Genomic DNA, 19428 nt, shown 5'->3' on the forward strand with positions numbered 1-19428 from the left:
AACAGTGTCGGTCTGTTCTCTAACAGAAAGGTTGCCTGTGCTCTCTCAAGTGCTGTGGTAAGCCTGGCAGATGCTTCTTGTTCACTTGGCAAACCTTCCGAGATGCCAAGGCATGAACCAAGTACAGGTGCTTGTACCCGAGGAGCTCACATTGTCAGGAGCCTAGCAGAAAGTAGCAGGTTTTCAGGGGTAATAAAAAGGGACAGAGCCAGGCAATGGTGGCGCACACCTTTAATCCCAGCATTCAGGAGGCAGGCGATCTCTGTGAGTTCAAGGCTAGCCTAGTCTGTAAGAGCTAGTTCCAGGACAGGCTCCAAAGCTAGAGAGAAATCCCATTTCAGGGGAAAAAAGGGTGGGTGGGGGACGATGACGACAGCTGAGGTTAGGTCTGAACAAGCACATTTTGGGGAGAATGCTGAGGTGACAGGAAAGAAACCTGTAGGCCAATTCCTCTCAGTCATCTTTTGACCCTAACCCTTGTCCGTTGTTTCCCAGTTGTATCCACGGATCAAGCCCCGGCAGCGAACACTTGCCTGAACGTCCCCCGGAGTACCACAGTCTCATTGGCTCCCAGGAGCTGCTGGAGAAGATTTCAGCTGCCCTGGAAAAACTGAAGCTAGGACGGTCTCATGGTGCTCACTTTAGCAGACAGTATCCACAATGTGAATCCCAGCTCCCCAAGTGAGGCCCTTCTCCAGTCTGCAGTAACTGGGAGAGGTAGTGCTTTGGCCTTCAGAGGACTGCATTTTTGCCAATTACTGTAAATCCAAATAAATACCCAGATTCTAAGACACCCTCCCCTGTTGCCAGTAAGAAGTCCTCAAACTATGAATCCTGACGGTTGCCAATGAAGACAGAGTTCTGATTGACTCGGCCTAAAGGCCTCTTCTCCTGTTTGATGTCTCTGACCTTCAGCAAAAGCAAGCTGCTACCAGGTAGCTTTGGCTACAGCCCCGCCCTCCTTGGAAAGTCTCAAACCCCATCATTCTTTCTCACATTCCCGCTCACAAAATTTTCTTTCCTTTCACTACCAAAGGAGACCATTTGGAAACTGTTCTGTTTAACTAACCTGATGACCTCATGCTGTGGCTGGACTTGCACACCTCAGCACAGGGTCATCTGATTCCTACAACTTTTAGTGTCATCTTTAGTCTCCTTGTGGCATGAGTTCATTCTATTCTTAGTTAGACACAGAGGAGTCTGGGAAAAGACGAGTCTAAGTAAGTTTGTGGCCGGCTGGGCAGTGCCCAGTTCAGTAAAGCCACCAGGCAAACTGGGATACAGTCAGTGTGGCCACATTCCAAGTGAGGCAAGCTCTATATTCTGAAGTTTATTCTGAACTCTGTAGACAGGCTTTTTATACACCAAGATTATTTTTCAACTAGACCATTGAAAACTATCAGAATTGTGTTGGAAATGTTTCTTCCTCATTGAAACACAAGCCCTTAGGCTTTATTTTTCATGTGAGTCTTGTACATAACTACGTGTGACCCTGTGTAGCTCTGGGAGCAGTGCTGTAGTCAGCGGCCAAGTGTTACTGTACAGGGTGGCGCTGAGTGCAGCCTCTTCATCCCAACCCCACTGATGCTGTGTGACGTGCACAATAAACTGCTGTCTCACATCTGGCTGTGAGTCTTGTGTTCTGGACGCAGGACAGCTGCACAAAGTGAGGCCAGAGCCTGCTGTGTACTTTCAAAATAAGTTTTAATCATACATTTTATATACAAATTACTGTACAGTCATTTTACTAAAGTGAAATAGTAAGTGCAAAGTAGAAAACACAGAAGGTTGTGATGCCTTCCCTTTAAGTGACAAAGTAAGTGGAGAGTCATAAACAGGCTAAGGCATTGTAAATGGGCTACTGGAGATAGGCAGGGTCCAACGCTAAACTAGGGGCCTGAATGACCACCACCTAGTTTGTTTCTGTGGGAACAGGGCCAAAAATCTCTTATAAACCTGGGAATTTATAAACATGGTACAGGTTATATTAAAACTGATTTAGTACTGTAGTGCAGTTTCTCCCAACCCTGATAAGTACCAGCAACACTACAACATAAGCTCTTTCTTTAAAGCGTTAATCAACTGTGTACATATTGCACTAGGTAAGTGAACACTCTGCTTCCAGATACTTGAATTGCATTTCCAAGCACACACACAGCAGAGCCCTGAATGCTCAGGCAGGGCAAGCAGCTTGGACTTTGTAACCTGATGTGCTGAGCTCAGTTCCCTTGCAGTTACTGGTCTCGTGATTCATAGAGGAGCTTGGTAGCCTGTAGAACAGCATAAAGCATTATTGGTTCTGGGCCTGATCACAGATGAGCCTATGTGCTTTTTAGGGGATAACTAGGGACGTCCCAGCTGTGTGACAACCTTTTGGGAAAAACTTTGTCTCTAATTCCATGGGCTCAGCCTCCCCAGCCCCGCCCTTGGTACCTTGTGCATGGCCACCAGCCATGCTGCTGCCTGCCTCTTGCTGCCATTTGCATCCTCTCCGGCCATCAGCCTCAGCTGTGTCGCAGCCTCTGCCCCTGGCACTATGTACTGCAGGAACATGCCTGTGGCTCGAGTACTGCCTGCTGGAGGAGGGAGATGAGGATCAGTAAGACCTTAGGGCCCTGTGTGCTCAAGAAGCAGCCTTGTTGGAAACATGCAGTGGTAAACGATACTAGGTCCTGCTTCTGCAAGACCCCATGTGCACAGAAATGGGAAAGGAATATAAAAGACTTGTGATCCCCAGGGCCAGGATAAACTAATGGTACCATTTCACCGAGCTTTTACATAGTCCTGTTTTCCAGCAGTCCAGAAGCTGCTAAGCCTTATATATCCACGGCATTCTCCTTCCAACCTTAAGAGAAACCACATGCATACACGTGTATACATATGTACACGTACACACACATACAACCAGAACAGAACTGCTCTACATAGCTAGAGCAGTGAAGTACAGAACCTACTTTAGGAATAGCCTGGCCATCAGAAGATAAACCAAGCAGATAGTTACATGTGCCCTCACTTCACTGGTAGAGACCACAGCTGAGCAGGCTGTTAACGCAGAAGCGATGACACGCTACCCTGTCAAATGCCATTCTTCCAGGGCTCTCAGGATCCCATGGAGAACGCTGCCAACCCACAGCTCCATCTCTGGGCTATGACCAACTGCTCTAAGCATAATGATTTGAATTTAAGCTCTGCCCTAGGAACAAGCCACTTGAAACGTAGATCAGCTCTGTCAGTCATGGTGACCAGAAGGAAAACATTTTGAGAAATGACCCACCTCTAATCAGACACTAATTTACTAGCCTGTGGGGTGAATTGAGCATACAGACCATAGCCAGGAAAAGGCCTGACTTGTCTGCGAAAGCTCTAGCTGAGGGCTGGGTCCACGCAGAGGCTTCTGAACTGTGCTCCAATTCAGACGCCTAGAAACGCACTGGAAGGCCCGGCCGGGCCTTTTATCTGGGCCGTCTACCATCAGCCTTCATAAATAAAAATGTTCTGAAACGTGGCTATGGCAACTGTTGGCTGTGGCTGGTTTGTGCTTTGCAAGGCCATCAAAATTTTAGCCCCGCCATGGGGGCTAGAGAGATGGTTCTCCAGTTAAGAGTACGTTCAGCTCTTGCAGAGGACCTGGGTTCAGTTCCCAGCACCTACAAACGGTGGCTCACAACCATCTGTAGCTCCAGTCCTAGGGATCCAACAGATTGCCCTGCTCTCTAAAGACACTAGGCCTGTGCATGGGCATACACATGCAGACCTTCTTGACCTTTAGACTTCTGGTGACCCTGCCCTTGGCACTAGGGTAATCCTTCGTGCACCTCCTTGTTGCATTCCATTAGCCGGGGCCTTCTTACCACTACCTTCAAGAGACTGAGACGGAGGAACTGAGAGCCAGGGATCCCTGGAGGCAAGCTACTGGGTGCAGTGATGAAAACTGCTGCCCACTGCATATGCCTGGTGCCTGATCAGCAAAGAACTACCTACACACCTGACCGCAGCCGACTGCGGGCTGGCTTGTCAGCTCTTGAATAACTTCTCCCTGGGAAAGAACTGATCAAACATACTTAATGCTGTCACACATGTCGTACGCTTTATAGATTCATATACTGGACCTAGTGCTTCTCTTAATCAAAAGAAATGAACCTAAATTTCAGAATCCACCCAAAGGGACAGAAGCAAAGGGGCTAGAGGAGGAACAGATAACCACAGCATGCTGGGAGGAGTGACCCAGGGAGGGTGGAGGCTGACCTTCAGAGGCAGGCAGGCTCCCCAGGAGGCTGGTGTAAGTGTGAATGTCTTTTTCTACTTGAAGAAGGTAGGCAGGCAGCGCAAAGAAGAAACAACCGAGAGTCAGTCAGAAAATGGAGAGAAGGTGCGTTAGGTCAGATGTGCAGGTTCAGAATGTGCAATGTGCAGTTCACCAGTGGGGTCGAGCTAAGACTGAAGCTCACCAAGGGCCTTGGCTGCACAGATGCCTGCAGGGGAGGCTCCGAATCAGCCACACCACAGACTGTCTGGAATCTCAGATACTGCATTTGGAGGCCATCTACACCAAGTAAGGCGATCTGTGACAGGATGCCACGGGCACATCAGGCCAATCTCCTCTCATTATCCCCCTCCCCTCCCGGTGGGTTCTAAAGTTAGACTTAACACAAGTCCCGATGAAGAGCACGGAAGACCATCTTGGGACCAAGTGCAGTACCTCCTGTTGCCCATATCGGTACTAGAGACCCTCCTGCTCAGGAAAGGCATGTACCTCCGGGAGTGAAGCCTTCTGTGAGAATCTGCACAGTACAGACATGTGCAATCTCAATTTCGTGATGGCTGTCCCCGTCCAGAATCAGGCACCTATAACAAACAAAAGTCATGAGACTGAGGCCTGAAGCCTATGACAATATTGCCCAGTGCCAGTGGAACACTGTCTCTTACCTCTGGTTGTTGGAAAGACGGCAAACCATAGTCTCAGGCTTCTCTGAATCCCCAAAAGTAACAAGGAAGGTAGCTCCTTGGAAGACAAAACCAAACCGGTTACACAGGACCTGCTGCTTTATCTCCGAGCCCCCATGCGCTTGGGCCAGAAAAGCCTTCCTCCTCCATTCCCAGAGGGGAGAGGACAGGCTGGCACACACAACAGCTTTGTGTTAAGGGTCCCCTTCAGCCAGGCAAAAAGACAATAATGAATTAAGGGTCTCAAAAGCTTAAAAAACACCACTTGGGACAGAGAGATAGCTCAGTGGTTAAGAGCACTGTTCTCTCAATGGACCGAGATTCAATTCCCAGCACACACATGGTGGCTTAGAACTGCCTGTAACTCTAGTTCCAAGAGAGCTGACGTCCTCTTCTGACCTCTCTGGGTATAAGGCAGACATATGGTGCACAGACATAATATAGCCATCCACATAAAAATGCACAGACATAATATAGCCATCCACATAAAAATGCACAGAGCTGGGAATTTTGTTACTCGTCACTGTCAAGGCCCAGATCAGATAACTCCAGAGCAGACTGGGCCAAGACTGGGCAGGGAAGAGGCTGGCCCTTGGCTGTGGGATGCACACAGGCCTGCAGCTGTACAGAGCTGTGGGAGGCAGGCCCCACCCCAAAGAACTCCCTTCTCCCTCGTGCTCCTTGGATGTGCTTCAGAACCAGCATCTGCACCTGTTGCAGCTTGTCTCCAAGCCTCTGAGGACCATGGCCACACAGACTTAACTACCAGCAACAGCCTTCCATCTGCAGAAGGTGCTGCTGAGGCAGCGCCCAGTAAGTCAGACTGACATCTTAGAACATTTCCATCTCTAGGTCCAAAAGAAAGTAGAGGAGGAGGGCAGGACAAACCATCTTGGAGCAGGCTACATTTTAAGCATGGCAAGTGGACAGGCTGTCACTTACCATTTAGGAGCACCTTGAGCTGCTTGTCGTAAAACTCAGCCTCACGGTGAGACACCAGGGCACACTCTGCACACTGGCGCACTGGGTCCACAAAGCACATGCGCCGAAGAGGCACCTTCTGGCTGCAGCACCTGTCGCAGAAGCATTTCCCACAGCGGCGGCAGTGGTGCTGGTGAGGGTGAAGGTTGGGCAGTGAGTAGTCAACACAGATGCGCTATGACTGCCTGCCGGCCAGTACTGCCAGGACCCCTGAATGCATCTGCAGCTGTGTGTGCCCAGGGTAAACACAGCAGAGCTCAGCCTCACTTGGGAAAAATGGACCAAAGGAGTCCCCCACCCCAACCTGTATGTATGTGTGTTGCTAGGATTTGAACCCAGGGTCTTGTACGTTCTAGGTGAGTGGTTCAATCATTCAACGACAACCCAAGCCCTTAATTCCTCTGACTTCCTGCTGCCCAGCACATGCTGTCTCTGAGCCTCCTTGGGAGCTCCGTACTCATCTGGGGAGCTACACCAGTAACTGAAACAGGGTATTAAAATGGCCTGTAAGATCCAGTTCCTCTGAGGAACTGGGCTTTCCCCAGAAAGAACTCAATTGTACTGGTTCCCATCCTACACATACCTACACCACCACCTCCTCCACCACCTCCACCACCACCTCCTCCACCACCACCACCTCCTCCACCACCTCCACCACCACCTCCTCCACCACCACCTCCTCCTCCACCTCCACCACCTCCTCCACCACCTCCTCCTCCACCACCTCCACCTCCACCACCACCACCTCCTCCTCCACCACCTCCACCTCCACCACCTCCACCTCCACCACCACCACCTCCACCACCTCCACCTCCACCACCACCACCTCCACCTCCACCACCTCCACCACCTCCTCCACCACCACCACCACCACCACCACCACCACCACAGCCTCAGCTTACCTTCCTGGTGATAAAGTCAAATTTGGCATCACACTGCATACATCGTGGACACTAGGAGAGAACATAACACAGTATTATGATCCAGCTGTGTCACCTGGCTCACTGCTGAGGCTGAGCCAAGAGGTGCAGGAAAGGCTGCTAAGAAAGCCAACTTTCTGCCAGTAGAAGCAGCCTGCAGAGGCAGACTATGGAATAGCAAGGAGGACAGCCCGAGTTCAGTGTCCAGCTCAGAAGCTAGACAAGATTGGTCAGACAAGAGTTCAGGGCTCTAGGTTAGGACAGCAGCTTTAAGGTTCAGGTGTCCCACACGGGGCCTGGCCTGATGCCCAACAGCAAATACTTTGTGGAGAGCAAAGGCATACAGTTTGACTTTTGGAGCAGAGTTCAGATTCAGAAGGTGCAGGGGCCACTCATTCTAGCTGCTTCACCCTCATCCTGTGACAGGAGTCAAAGTTCAGCGTTACAGATGAACTTGACACTCCACAGCAGTCGATGGCCTTCGCTGAGGAAAGGGTATGACAGCCCTGCTTTACAGACAAAGGAAAGTGTGGAGAAGAAAAAGCCCTCAGGAAGTCAGCTCTAGATAACTGACCACAAAGTTGATTCCGAATGCACACCTGGCTGGGGTCTGGGAGAAGCAGCTCGAGCAGAGCAGGATGAGAGGCCCAGTGCAGCCTGGCATGTCCTCAGACGAGGCATACACACGCAGCAGAGAAGCAGACGAGGCGTACACACGCAGCAGAGAAGCAGATGAGGCGTACACATGCAGCAGAGAAGCAGACGAGGCGTACACACGCAGCAGAGAAGCAGATGAGGCGTACACACGCAGCAGAGAAGCAGACGAGGCGTACACACGCAGCAGAGAAGCAGATGAGGCGTACACACGCAGCAGAGAAGCAGACGAGGCGTACACATGCAGCAGAGAAGCAGACGAGGCGTACACACGCAGCAGAGAAGCAGATGAGGCGTACACATGCAGCAGAGAAGCAGACGAGGCGTACACACGCAGCAGAGAAGCAGACGAGGCGTACACACGCAGCAGAGAAGCAGACGAGGCGTACACACGCAGCAGAGAAGCAGACGAGGCGTACACACGCAGCAGAGAAGCAGACGAGGCGTACACATGCAGCAGAGAAGCAGACGAGGCATACACATGCAGCAGAGAAGCAGACGAGGCGTACACACGCAGGAGAGAAGCAGAAGGTTCTGGGACTGGGCTGTTGGCACATGGAATTTGCACATACAGAGGAAGAAGAATGGTACAAACTAGGATGGCATGAAGGATCTGGGCTAGGGTGGTGGGTGCACTGCTCACTGCTCTCCCAGTGCCTGCCTGCCTTCCTCACTCCACTAAATCTGTGCCATGTTGACGCTTCTCCCACCCCAGAGTCCAATCACACTGTATAAATCCCGCTCAGAGGTGCAAGATCCACAACAAAAACGATCTTCTCCAGATGACCCAGTGCTGTCAGACCCAGGGGACACAAATATCTTCAGATACTCTGGGGACCAGCTGGTTATTGCCAAGGGTCACCATGACTTTAAGAACATTCTCTCCCCACAAACTCACAGATCTGCCAGAGCAGCCTGAGCTGCTCACTCCACACTAGAACGCTGGAGCATACAGCAGGCAAGGACCACTGCCCTCTTTCTCAACTGTGAAATAAGCTATGCTAACCGGATACATGAAGCTCATAAGCCCAGGACACTAGTGAATTAATAGAACATTGAAAACTTTAGAACTAAAAGAAGCAAACTCACCTAAGAGAACTAGACAGCAGGAAATAATCAAATTGAGAGCTAAAATCAACAAAATAGAAACAAAGAAAACAATATAAAGAATCAAATAGACAAAGAGTTGGTTCTTCGAGAAAAATCAACAAACTAGACAAACCTTTATCCAAACTAAACAAAAGGCAGAGAGAGAATATCCAAATTAACAAAATCAGAAATGAAAAGGGGGACATAACAACAGACACGGAAGAAATACAGAGGATCATCAGGTCATATTTTGAAAACCTGTACTCCACAAAATTGAAAAACTTAAAGGAAATGGACAACTTTCTGGATAAATATCACTTACCAAAATTAATCAAGACCAGATAAGCAAATTAAACAGACCTATAACTGCTGAAGAAATAGAAACAGTCATCAAAAGTCTCCCAACCAAAAAAAGCCCAAGACCAGATGATTTCAGCTCGAAATCCTACAAGACTTTCAAAGAGGAATTAATACCAATACTTCTCAAATTGTTCCATACAATAGAAACAGAGGGAACATTGCCAACCTCTTTTTATGAGGCTACAATTACCCTGATACCCAAACCACAGAAAGACAATACTAAGAAAGAGAATTACAGACCAATCTCACTCATGAACATTGATGCAAAAATACTAAATAAAATACTAGCAAATCAAATCCAAGAACACATCAGAACCATCATCCACCATGACCAAGTTGGCTTCCTCCCACAGATGCAGGGATGGTTCAACATACGAAAATCTGTCAACATAATCCACCATATAAACAAGCTGAAAAATAAGAACCATATGATCTTTCATGAGATGCTGAAAAAGCATTTGAAAAAAATACAACACCCCTTCATGATAAAGGTCTTGGGGGGAAAAGGGATACAAGGAACATACCTAAACATAATAAAGGCAATATAGAGCAAGCCAACAGCCAATATCAAACTAGATGGCGAGAAACTCCAAGCGATTCCACTGAAACCAGGAACAAGACAAGGTTGTCCACTCTCTCCATATCTATTCAATATAGTTCTTGAGGTCCTAGCTAGAGCAATAAGACACCAAAGAGAGACCAAGGGGATACAAACTAGAAAAGAAGTCAAACTCTCAGTGTTTGCTGATGATATAATAGTTTACATAAGTGATCCCAAAAATTCTACCAAGGAACTTCTACAACTCATAAACACTTTCAGCAATGTAGCAGGATACAAGATTAACTCAAATAAATCAATGGCCCTCCCATACACAAATGAAAAAGTGCTGGGTAAGAAATCAGAAAATCAACACCCTTCACAATAGCCACAAATAACAAAATATCTCAGAGTAACTCTAATCAAACAAGTGGAAGACTTGTATAACAAGAACTTCAAATCTTTGAAGAAAGAAATTGGGGCTGGAGAGATGGCTCAGTGGTTAAGAGCTTTGCCTGCTTTTCCAAAGGTCCTGAGTTCAATTCCCAGCAACCACATGGTGGCTCACAACCATCTGTAATGAGACTTGGTGCCCTCTTCTGGCCTGCAGAGATGCAGGCAGAACACTGAATACATAATAAATAAATAAATCTTAAAAAATAAAAAGAAAGAAAGAAATTGAAGAAGACACGAGAAAGTGGAAAGATCTCCCATGCTCTTGGGTAGGCAGAATTAATATAGTAAAAATGGCAATCCTACCGAAAGCAATCTACAGATTCAGGGCAATCCCCATCAAAATCCCAACAGAATTCTTCAAAGACCTCGAAAGAACAGTACTCAACTTCATTTGGAAAAGCAAAAAAAACCAGGATAGACAAACCAATCCTGGGCAATAAAAGAACTTCTGGAGGCATCACAATCCCTGACTTCAAACACAGAGCTACAATACTGAAAACAGCCTGGTACTGGCATAAGAACAGACAGGAGAACCACTGGAACCAAACAGAAGACTCAAATATCAATCCACACATCTTCGAACACCTGATCTTTGACAAGGAAGCAAAAAATACCAAATGGAAAAAAGAAAGCATATTTAACAAGTAGTGCTGGATATCAACGTGTAAATGAATATAGACCCATATCTATCACCATGCACAAAGCTCAAGTCCAAATGGATCAAAGACCTCAACATAAAGCCAGCCACACTGAACCTTATAGAAGAGAAAGTGGGAAGTATAGTTGAACACATTGGCACAGGGAACCACGTCCTAAATATAACACAGACACTGAGAGAAACAATTAATAAATGGGACCTCCTGAAACTGAAAAGCTTCTGTAAAGCAAAGGACATGGTCAACAAGACAAAACAACAGCCTACAGGATGGGAAAAGATCTTCACTAACCCCACATCAGACAGAGGACTGATCTCCAAAACATACAAAGAACTCAAGAAATTGGACACCAAAAAGACCACATAATCCAATAAAAAAAAATGGAGTACAGACCTAAACAGAGAACTCTCAACAGAGGAATCTAAAATGACACTTAGAGAAATGTTCAACATCCTTAGTCATCAGAGAAATGCAAATCAAAACAACTCTGAGATTCCATCTTACACCTGTAAGAATGGCCAAGATCAAAAACACTGATGACAACTTATGCTGGAGAGGTTGTGGGGCAAAGGGAACACTCCTGCATTGCTGGTAGGAGTGAAAACTGGCACAGCCACTTTGGATGTCAGTGTGGCGATTTCTCAGAAAATTAGGAAACAATTCCTTTGCCTTCCAGTAAGAAGGAAGATAGAGAAGACCAAAAATGTCTTAGATACCAAAAGAGAGATGGGATTAGAAACGGCGTTAATGGGCTGGCAGTGGCGCACACCTTTAACCCCAGCCCTCGGAGGCAGAGGCAGGCGGAGCTCTGTGAGTTAGAGGCCAGCCTGCTCTACAAAGTGAGTTTTAGGACAGCCAGGGCTACAACATAGGTGAGACCCTGTCAGAAAGAAAGACAGCGACAGAGAAAGAAAAAGAAAGAGAGAGAGGAGAGGGAGGGAGGGCGGGTATATTATGGGGTTGGAGAGATGGCTCACTGGCCTGCTGTTCTCAGGAAATCTTAAAAACAATTCTAGAAACAAAATTAAAAACTGAGTGGGCCATATTTTGACCAAGACCTTTTCATCTAATGGTCATTCCAGATCTCAGCACTGACAAAGCTTGGCATGCTTGGCATGGGGTCAGGGCAGCTACTCACGAGTCTCTGGCTCTGCTGGTGAGCACAGTGTGGTCAATTAGAGGCTTGCCATGTACGGCTGCAGCCTGGCCACCATGGGCCTGGCTGTCATGACAACATGACAAGAGGGAGGGAGGAACACAGGATCCATATGGCCCTAGGTACCTCCTGCTGCACAGGCCATCAGGTCTGGGTGAAGCTGGAACCACACAGAATAGAACCTCATCCTGAATGGCCTCACCAATGGTCACCCACCAATCCGAGGTCCTTGCCACCTACATGTGCTAGAGACTCTCCTCTCTTCTCCCTGCTACGTCAGCTCGGTGATGTTTGGAGGATTCCTCCTTCCCCACTGAGAGCCTCACCTATTCCAGCTCTTGGCCTTGTCACAGGCAGATTCTGGATGGAAGATGCCCACACAGAGAAGTGGCACTGAACATGGAACCATCACCTAAGAGTCTGCAGCTCTTCTCTTGAACCTGGACCTACAGATCACGTGCCCAGCTAGGCTGACACATGTGTGCTCCAGAGAACACAAGTGAATAGCTGCTTAGAGTAAATTACAATATGATAGAGGAGGCCCGCCTTCTCAGCACCAAGCCTCTGCAGGTGGTTCTGAGGAGTCCTTGGGGCCACGCTCAATGTCCTTTCACTGTGGGAAAGCAGAGACCCTTTAGGGGCATCACTGCAGCAAGGACAGAGTTTCCAAGATTGCCTCAAGTTCTTCCAATGAGCTCTATGGGACTGCCACACTGAGCTTCTAGTTTCTGAGATCCCGTGGCCAGCATTTTGTTGCCTCGCTGCTCTTATGCTGGTTTCCTGCTTTGGAGGCCATGTCTGGCCCATCCCCGTCTCTGGAGATGTCTAAAAGCCAGTCAGCAGTTGTCAGCTGGTGAGCACGCCACACGTTATGAAGAAGACTCACGTGTCCATTACAAGGACTACACCGGGGTCACAGTGTGACTGAACAAGGAAGCTGCAGCACCACCAGTTCTGTTGACAGTAGCTCTATATTTTATAGTCCCTAGGCCACCCTGGCCTCAGGGAGCCGTGACAGGAGAGCTTTGGCTTGGAACACAACACACGATCATTAGAGAACAGCTTACACGGCATGGAGGTATGGAGGTATGCTATATTCAGGTCAGCTGAAGGCCAACATGGGGGGGCGGGGAGTGCATGTGCACAGTGCTCCCATGTGGAAACCAGACGTCAACCCTGGGTGCTTTTGGAGGTAGGGTCTCTCAGTGGACTAGTTTGCTAATCAGGCTGAGCTAGCTGGTCAGAGATCCCAGGCTCCATCTGCCTATCTCTGCCTCCCTGGTGTGGGGTAATCAAGGATGTACTCCTCTACACCTAGCACGCACACGCGCGCACACACATACACACACAATTTAGGATTCAGTGTGACACATTTACCGCCGAGTGAGCAAACCCCTGGCCCGAGAGGCGATGCCATCGCTGGGCTCCCCAACTGTGCTCCCCTGGTAGACCTGCAGCTAATACTGCCCACCCCATCCCTGATGCCTTTGGCTCCCATGAGTACTGGGTCCTCCCTGCAGGTACATACAACCTGTAGCCCCTTCTAGAACCCCTGTTCCTCCTACCTCACAGCCCCACTTGTCTCAAGATGGCTTTGGTCCCAGCATCCAAGGGACACCTTAGGCCTCTCTGGCACCCTCTTAATGCAGATATCTCTATTCTGTCTTTGGCCTCTTCCACACCTAGGTTTGAAAAGGTAGAAAGACCCTTCTGTTTTCATTTTCCACCATCACTGGTTTTTTCTTTTAAAAAGTAGAGGTGGGAAAAATAAATAAACATAGGTAGATAAAAGCAAGAAATAGCAAATGGCTGGTAACTCCAAAGGCAATATCCCATTGTCAGACTGGTCAAAAACACAGGGGCTCCTGGAGCTTCTTCTCCTGAGTCCATCCAAGACAGCCATGCATACAATCTGGGTTTCCTCACTTCCCTTCTAAAAGCGGCTTCACCCTCTGCCACCACCCACAGTCACAGGCCTTTCCTGTACCTCCTTCTGCTCCTTGGCTTCCCTCCTCAGCCCCTTATACTCCCAGCTTAGTCTATAATCCCAAACCAAGGCAGAAGGAGGATCACTGCAAGCCCGAAGCTACTACTCACTGCTACGTAGCGAGTTTGGGAACAGCTTGAGATATATAGTAAGACTGTCTCAAAACACAACAACACAAAATAACCAGTGTGCTTGTTCTGAAAATGGACAGATTTTTAAACAGAATAATTTCCTGTTGCTTCATTAATAAAGGAAATTTCAAATTATCAGCCTAACAATTTAACAGGAAAAGAGAACAGAGAATCAACAGTGGATAAAACTGTAAAAGTTAAATCCTGCCACATAGTCAATCAGCAGAGTCAGTGAGGGGCCTGCCTGGGGTGAGCAGACACCGGGGGAGCTGGCCAGCTCCTGCGGCTCCTCCCTTCTCTGGGCCTTGAAGCCTCTGCTGTGCATGACACAGCTATTTCAGGAGGCCAGAGGATGCACTACAACACAGCCCAAACCCACTGCCTCTCTTCAGGCAGCAGAGCTGTCTGCAGCAGGCTTCTCACTCGACAGATCTGTTGCAGGTCACTGACCCCAGAACTGAGACCCAGGAGCAGACTAGGCAACCCCTACAGCCAGCAGCTTAGAGACCATGCACACATGGCCCAGAAACAGAGGAGACCAAGGGCAGAGACAGAATCAGCTAGTGCAGTGTCCCCAAGAGACCTACCTGCTGTCTGAGCCTCTGGCCAAAGTGTGGGGGCCCACAGAAATGGTCCGCTCCACCTTGACTGAAGGTCAGAGAGTTGAAGCCTTGTGTTAAAGTTACTGACAAGTCCGACTTCAGGAGTGTCTACAAACAAGATGTCCTGACTAAAGGTCAGAGAATTCTTGCTCCTTCAAGGATAAGACAGGAGGTTTGGCTACCTACACAAAACTTGGCTGCATGTCCTGCCTAAAACATCGGAATGCTTAACTCGGGAAATAGCGGCTTGATGTCTCAAATACTGAAGCAAGTAATTGTTCTGCTTGTCCTCGTGCCATGTTAAAGCAGTCTTTTGCCTCCTCCAACACTTTTTGGATTGGGGTGTATAAGCGGATAGAAACTAAACATGGGCGGGCTGGAGGGATGGCTCAGCCGTGAAAAGCTAGGCTCACAACCAAAAATATAAGAAAATAAACATGAGCGTATTCAGTGGACAGCCCTCCCTGTTCTACCTATGTCTGTATTCTTTCATATCTCTGTTCCTCCTAACTAACACTTCTAATCCAAATGCCCCTACTCTGGAACGTGTGAATCCCATCCAGGCTGGATTCTAACAGATGTCACGCTAACGAGTAGACTATGACACTAAGGCTGGACAGACAAACCCACCAGGACAGACACTACTCATGGCGTGGGCAGGACAGGCTGCAGTACTCTTCTGTGCCCCTAAGGTGCCTTGTGCTTCTACCGTCCCGAGATGGGGAATGAGCTGGTTAGTCAGGAAACAAAGGGAAGGATGAAGGGACAGGACAGGTAAGAGTGGGTGCGCCCAGAAAACCTCCACCTTTGCCCTCCCCAGCATCAGGTCCCCAAGCAGCTGTGATTCACTGTCGGTCTGGTCACCACGCCTGACTCATGGCACCCACTCAGAAGGTGTTCCAGCTAAGTGAGACAGCCCTGGCCAGCAAGAAACAAGAAGGGTCCAGGGAAAACCAAACCTAGAGCAGAGAAATCGGAAGATGGGGTCTGCCTTCCCTCCACAATGCACACTTTAGCAACCCAACACCCCAGCGCTTCGGAACCAGCCGTCCACTGCACCTTCAGGGACGTCTGACAGCAGACAGGAAAGCACAGGTGAATGTAGCCTCAATACTGAAGCTTACGTAGCTGTTTACAGAAAGTTACTTCAATGGGTAAAGTGCTTGCTGCCAGGCCTGGGTTCAATCCCAGACCCCATGGCAAAAGAAAAGAACTGACCCTGACCCTCAAAAGTTGTCCTCTGAGGCTGGAGAGATAACCCAGTGGTTAAGAGCACCGACTGCTCTTCCAGAGGACCTGGGTTCAATTCCCAGCACCCACATGGCAGCCCACAACTGTCTGTAATTCCCGTTCCAGGGGACCCAACACCCATGGCAAAAACATCGATGTACAGAAAACAAGAATAAATTTTTAAAAAGAGAAAGGAAGGGTCTGGAATAAGCATAAAAAAGTTGTACTCTAGCTTCTACATGTGCAGGGTGGCACATTCACACCTGCAGGCACGTGCACACGCATACACACTCCATACACACTTACACACAATGATAAAGTTGAAAAAGGGAGATGGCTCAATGGGTAAAACACCTGCCACTCAGCATGAGGACCTGAGTTCAGATCCCAGAATGCTCACAGCCACCTGCACCTGACAATCCCCGCACCAGGCAGGTGGAAAGAAGCAGATCCCTGGAGTGCACTGGGCAGCCAGCCAAGAGGTGAGCTCCAGATACAGGGAGAGATCCCGTCTGAAAAAGTTAAGACAGAGTGACTGAAGGAGACACACTGAAGCCTGGTCTCGAGTCACACTTACACACACACACACACACCAACACATATACAACAATGGGTTGTTAAAAAAAAACACAGCTTAGGAGCTAAGGAGATGGCAGTTGAGACAGGCAGAGACAGCAGTTGAGAGCACTTGCTGATCTTGCAGAGGACCTGGGTTCAGTACCCAGGACTTAGATGGTGGCTCGTAGCCCCAGTTCTAGGGGACCCAATACCCTCTTCTGACATCTGTGGGCACCAAGCCTGCAGACAAGAAAGCAAAGAGCGGACATACACAGGAAGAAATGAGTTTGCCTGAGAGTGATGCTTTCAGGTTTTCTAGTTTACAGAGCTGTCAAACAACTCAAAGACAATGAACTGAGACACTAGCTACAGCCTGGAAGCAGGGCAGAAACTTCCTCAGCCATGGAACAGGCCTCCGTCATAGAGCCACTGGTCCCAGAGCTCCTGCAGCCTTTGGAAGAGCACAAGGTGAACTTTACACTGTGATCCTTGGAAAACCACTGTGAAGTCCCAGTTCTTCCTAGTCAGGCCAAGAACCACCCTTCCCCCAGGACCAGCTGAGATCACAGGCACAGCTCCACCCCCACCTCCACCCCGGTCAGCACTAAGCCAGGTTTGGCAGGCACTCCAAATCCCCATTCTTTGTCCCATAAGGCTGAATTGGGTTCTCAAGTGCCAAGTAGAGCTAAGGCCTGATTCCTGACTGGACTGTAGAGCAGCTACTCTCCCCGCATCCTCCTGAGCAACCCCTCTCTACCCTACCTTCTGAGGTTCTGTGGGAGCCTGCCCCTACATCCTGCCCTCTCTTCTAGCCCCAGTCACTTCTACAAAGCAAAGCCCTTTCTGCCTGACCAGAGACAGTCGCAGAGCCCATGCCCTCCTCCTTGGTACAGTCACCTGTCAGAGAACCTCCCCTCCCATCTTGGCACAGACATGGCATTTCTGCCAGGCCAGACTTTATGGGGACGCACCAGAAACACTGTGAATTATAGTGTCATACAGAGATTTCATCAGGTAAAAACATCTTAACTTAAAGGCTCCTTGGAGAAGAGGAAAAATCTTGAGAAAGCTAGTCTACAGCCAGTGGCCTAGCAATAATGAGAACACTCCTGTTCCCCACAAGCATGGCTTCCCACCCCAACTGGACTCTTCCACTAGCCGCCCCACATGCCCCCTATTTCAATCCGTGCTTTATTAGGCTCTCTGCAGACAGTTAGCCTGCCTAGTTCTGGGTGTCACACTGAGCTGCATTCTCAGCAAGCAATTTTACCCACTAAAGCCATCTCCCCAGCAATAGCTATGTAGCCCAGACTGGCCATAAATTCTCCGTAGCTGCACCCCCAACCTTATCCCCCTCCCTTTCTGTCTCACTGTGTGGTCCAGGCTGCTCTGATCTCACTACACAGACCAGGCTGGGCGTTAGGAGCACGCGGTGTTGTGCTCGCTTATCTTTACAGACACGAGAGAAGGGAACAATCTGTGTGTACAGATACTTAGTGCAAAGGTAACATGCAGGGCTGAAATCGCACGGCCAGGGAGGGCAGAGACACAGAGAGCAATCGTCTGACATGAAGTTTCTCTTTGGGACTCTCAAGTAATTTCAGAGTTGGGAGAGGGGTGGCGGCAAGGGCAGCTACTGGTTGCACAGGTTCTCCAGCCCCCAATGCTCGCTGTCCCTGGCTCTAAGAAGCTGTGGAGGCCTTACCCATTTGTGGATGAGGTCCACAGGGGAGAGAAGCAGCTGATTAGAGCTTTAAAAAGAGATTCCAACTTTAAAAACTTGGGAGGTGGCCAGGTGTGGTGGAGCATACCTTTAATTCCAGCATGCAGGGGGCCGAGGGAGGAAGATCTCAGTGAGTTCAAGGCCCACTTAGTCTACGTAGCAACAGTTAAGTGCATGCCTAGCACCAGGCAGAGACAGGCAGATCTATTTCAGTCCTAGGCCAGCCTGATCTATGTAGTGAGTTCCAGAATAGCTAGGGCTATATAATATAGTAAGGACCCACTTCACGGAAAAAGAATGAATGAATAAACTTAACCAGAGTCAACTTAGAAGGTTCACGAAGTAAAGGCAGTAAAGGCATGTGTGGCCACACCTGAGAACTGAGTTCCATCCCTGGACCCACTAAAATACTCTCTTCCACAAATAGTCCTTGAATCCCGAGTTCCATCCCTGGGACCCACACAGTGGAAGAAGAAAACTCTCTTTCACAAATGGTTCTTCAATGTACACGCACGCGCTATGGCATTGGGGCAAAGGCACACACGAATAAATCAAAGTAAAAAGTTTTAAGTACTTAACGAGGATGCCTTTTAAACATATTTAATTCCCTCGGAAATAAACTCGCATGGAATGTGGAAGTGCTCCCATTTTCTCCCAAGTGGCCAAGCTTTGCAGAGCTCAGAACTCCGAAGACTGCAAACTACCTGGCACCGCACCTGCACAAGCAGGTGGAGGCGACTCCCTCGCCCTCGCCCCCAAAGACCCACTCCAGCCCCGCACTCACGCGCAGCCCACAGGGCGGCCGCCCCACCGCCCCTGGCTCTGCACCGCGCAGCCAATGACCGCCGAGGAAAAGAAACCGCCCTACGGACGGCGGGGACAGCTGGACGGGAGCCGCGGCCGAGCGCCCCGCGGGCGGAGGCGGGAGACGCCCAGGCTCTGGCTCTGGACGCGGGGCTAGGACGCACCTCCTTGTCCGGGACCCACTGCGGCTCCTCCAAGCCGAACGGGCTTCCGAAGGCGCGGTGCTCCGGCACCATGCGCAGGCCGCTCGGCGAGCGCACAAGCTTCTTGGCGTCGCGACGCGCGGCCACCCCGGAGGACATGTCTCCGCCGGAGCCCCTCACGCCACCGCCCGCGCCGAGCCCAGAAAGGGCGCCACCCCGCCCCGCCCGCCGGCGCGATGACAGCGCCGGAGCCCAATCCGCAACCGCAGCGCGGAACGCGAGCCAATCGGAGAGTGGTATCCTCCCCAGTACCGCCCTTCTCCAATCAGCTCAAAGTTCCCGCCCCTGCTGCCGCCCACCAATCGGCGGTGAGGGCCGGGGGGCGCCTTCTACCCCACTCGAGGAGCTTGCTACTTCGGATTGGCTAATTAATCAGCCACGTCGCCTCCTCTTCGCTTCTGCTGGGTGTGGCAGACTTGGACTCCAGCCGCTCATT

At 49.5% G+C, this 19428-nt stretch overlaps 2 protein-coding genes across 8 annotated transcripts in view; one reads left to right on the forward strand and one right to left on the reverse strand.

Annotated features, from left to right (window-relative positions):
* Ppp1r13b (protein phosphatase 1 regulatory subunit 13B) overlaps nucleotides 1–1621 on the forward strand; it is a 75104-nt gene extending 73483 nt beyond the window's left edge. For both annotated transcript variants that reach the window (XM_075948477.1, XM_075948478.1), the window contains one exon: nucleotides 496–1621. In XM_075948477.1, coding sequence (XP_075804592.1) covers nucleotides 496–537 — 42 coding nt within the window. In that variant the 3' untranslated portion in view covers nucleotides 538–1621. The remainder of the gene's footprint in view (nucleotides 1–495) is intronic.
* Nucleotides 1622–1685: 64 nt separating this feature from the next.
* Zfyve21 (zinc finger FYVE-type containing 21) lies at nucleotides 1686–19148 on the reverse strand. Of its 6 annotated transcripts, none has more exons than XM_075948482.1 (8): nucleotides 18954–19148; nucleotides 6828–6878; nucleotides 5887–6055; nucleotides 4927–5002; nucleotides 4754–4845; nucleotides 4246–4299; nucleotides 2434–2573; nucleotides 1686–2270 (listed from the first exon to the last, which is right to left on the reverse strand). In XM_075948482.1, exons 1-8 carry the CDS (start codon nucleotides 19089–19091, stop codon nucleotides 2235–2237), a joined length of 756 nt encoding a protein of 251 aa, XP_075804597.1. In that variant the 5' UTR covers nucleotides 19092–19148; the 3' UTR covers nucleotides 1686–2234. The 6 variants fall into 6 exon arrangements, with proteins under 6 accessions (XP_075804597.1, XP_075804595.1, XP_075804596.1 ...); XM_075948480.1 differs by having other exon boundaries at nucleotides 2434–2576; XM_075948481.1 differs by having other exon boundaries at nucleotides 4246–4302.
* Between the last annotated feature and the right edge of the window lie 280 nt (nucleotides 19149–19428).

The sequence above is a fragment of the Microtus pennsylvanicus genome, chromosome 14 (assembly GCF_037038515.1).
Source record: "Microtus pennsylvanicus isolate mMicPen1 chromosome 14, mMicPen1.hap1, whole genome shotgun sequence".
NCBI lineage: Eukaryota > Metazoa > Chordata > Mammalia > Rodentia > Cricetidae > Microtus > Microtus pennsylvanicus.

What these genes read in the sequence shown, in the direction of transcription:
- Zfyve21 (XM_075948479.1), bottom strand. Translation starts at nt 19,091, where the DNA reads ATGTCCTCCGGGGTGGCCGCGCGTCGCGACGCCAAGAAGCTTGTGCGC. An exon ending in GCTCAAGGTGCTCCTAAATG is followed by an intron (nt 5,003 to 5,886) that starts GTAAGTGACAGC and finishes TTGTCTTCCAAG; the next exon opens with GAGCTACCTTCCTTGTTACT. An exon ending in GAGCCTGCCTGCCTCTGAAG is followed by an intron (nt 2,577 to 4,245) that starts GTCAGCCTCCAC and finishes TCCCTCCTCCAG; the next exon opens with CAGGCAGTACTCGAGCCACA.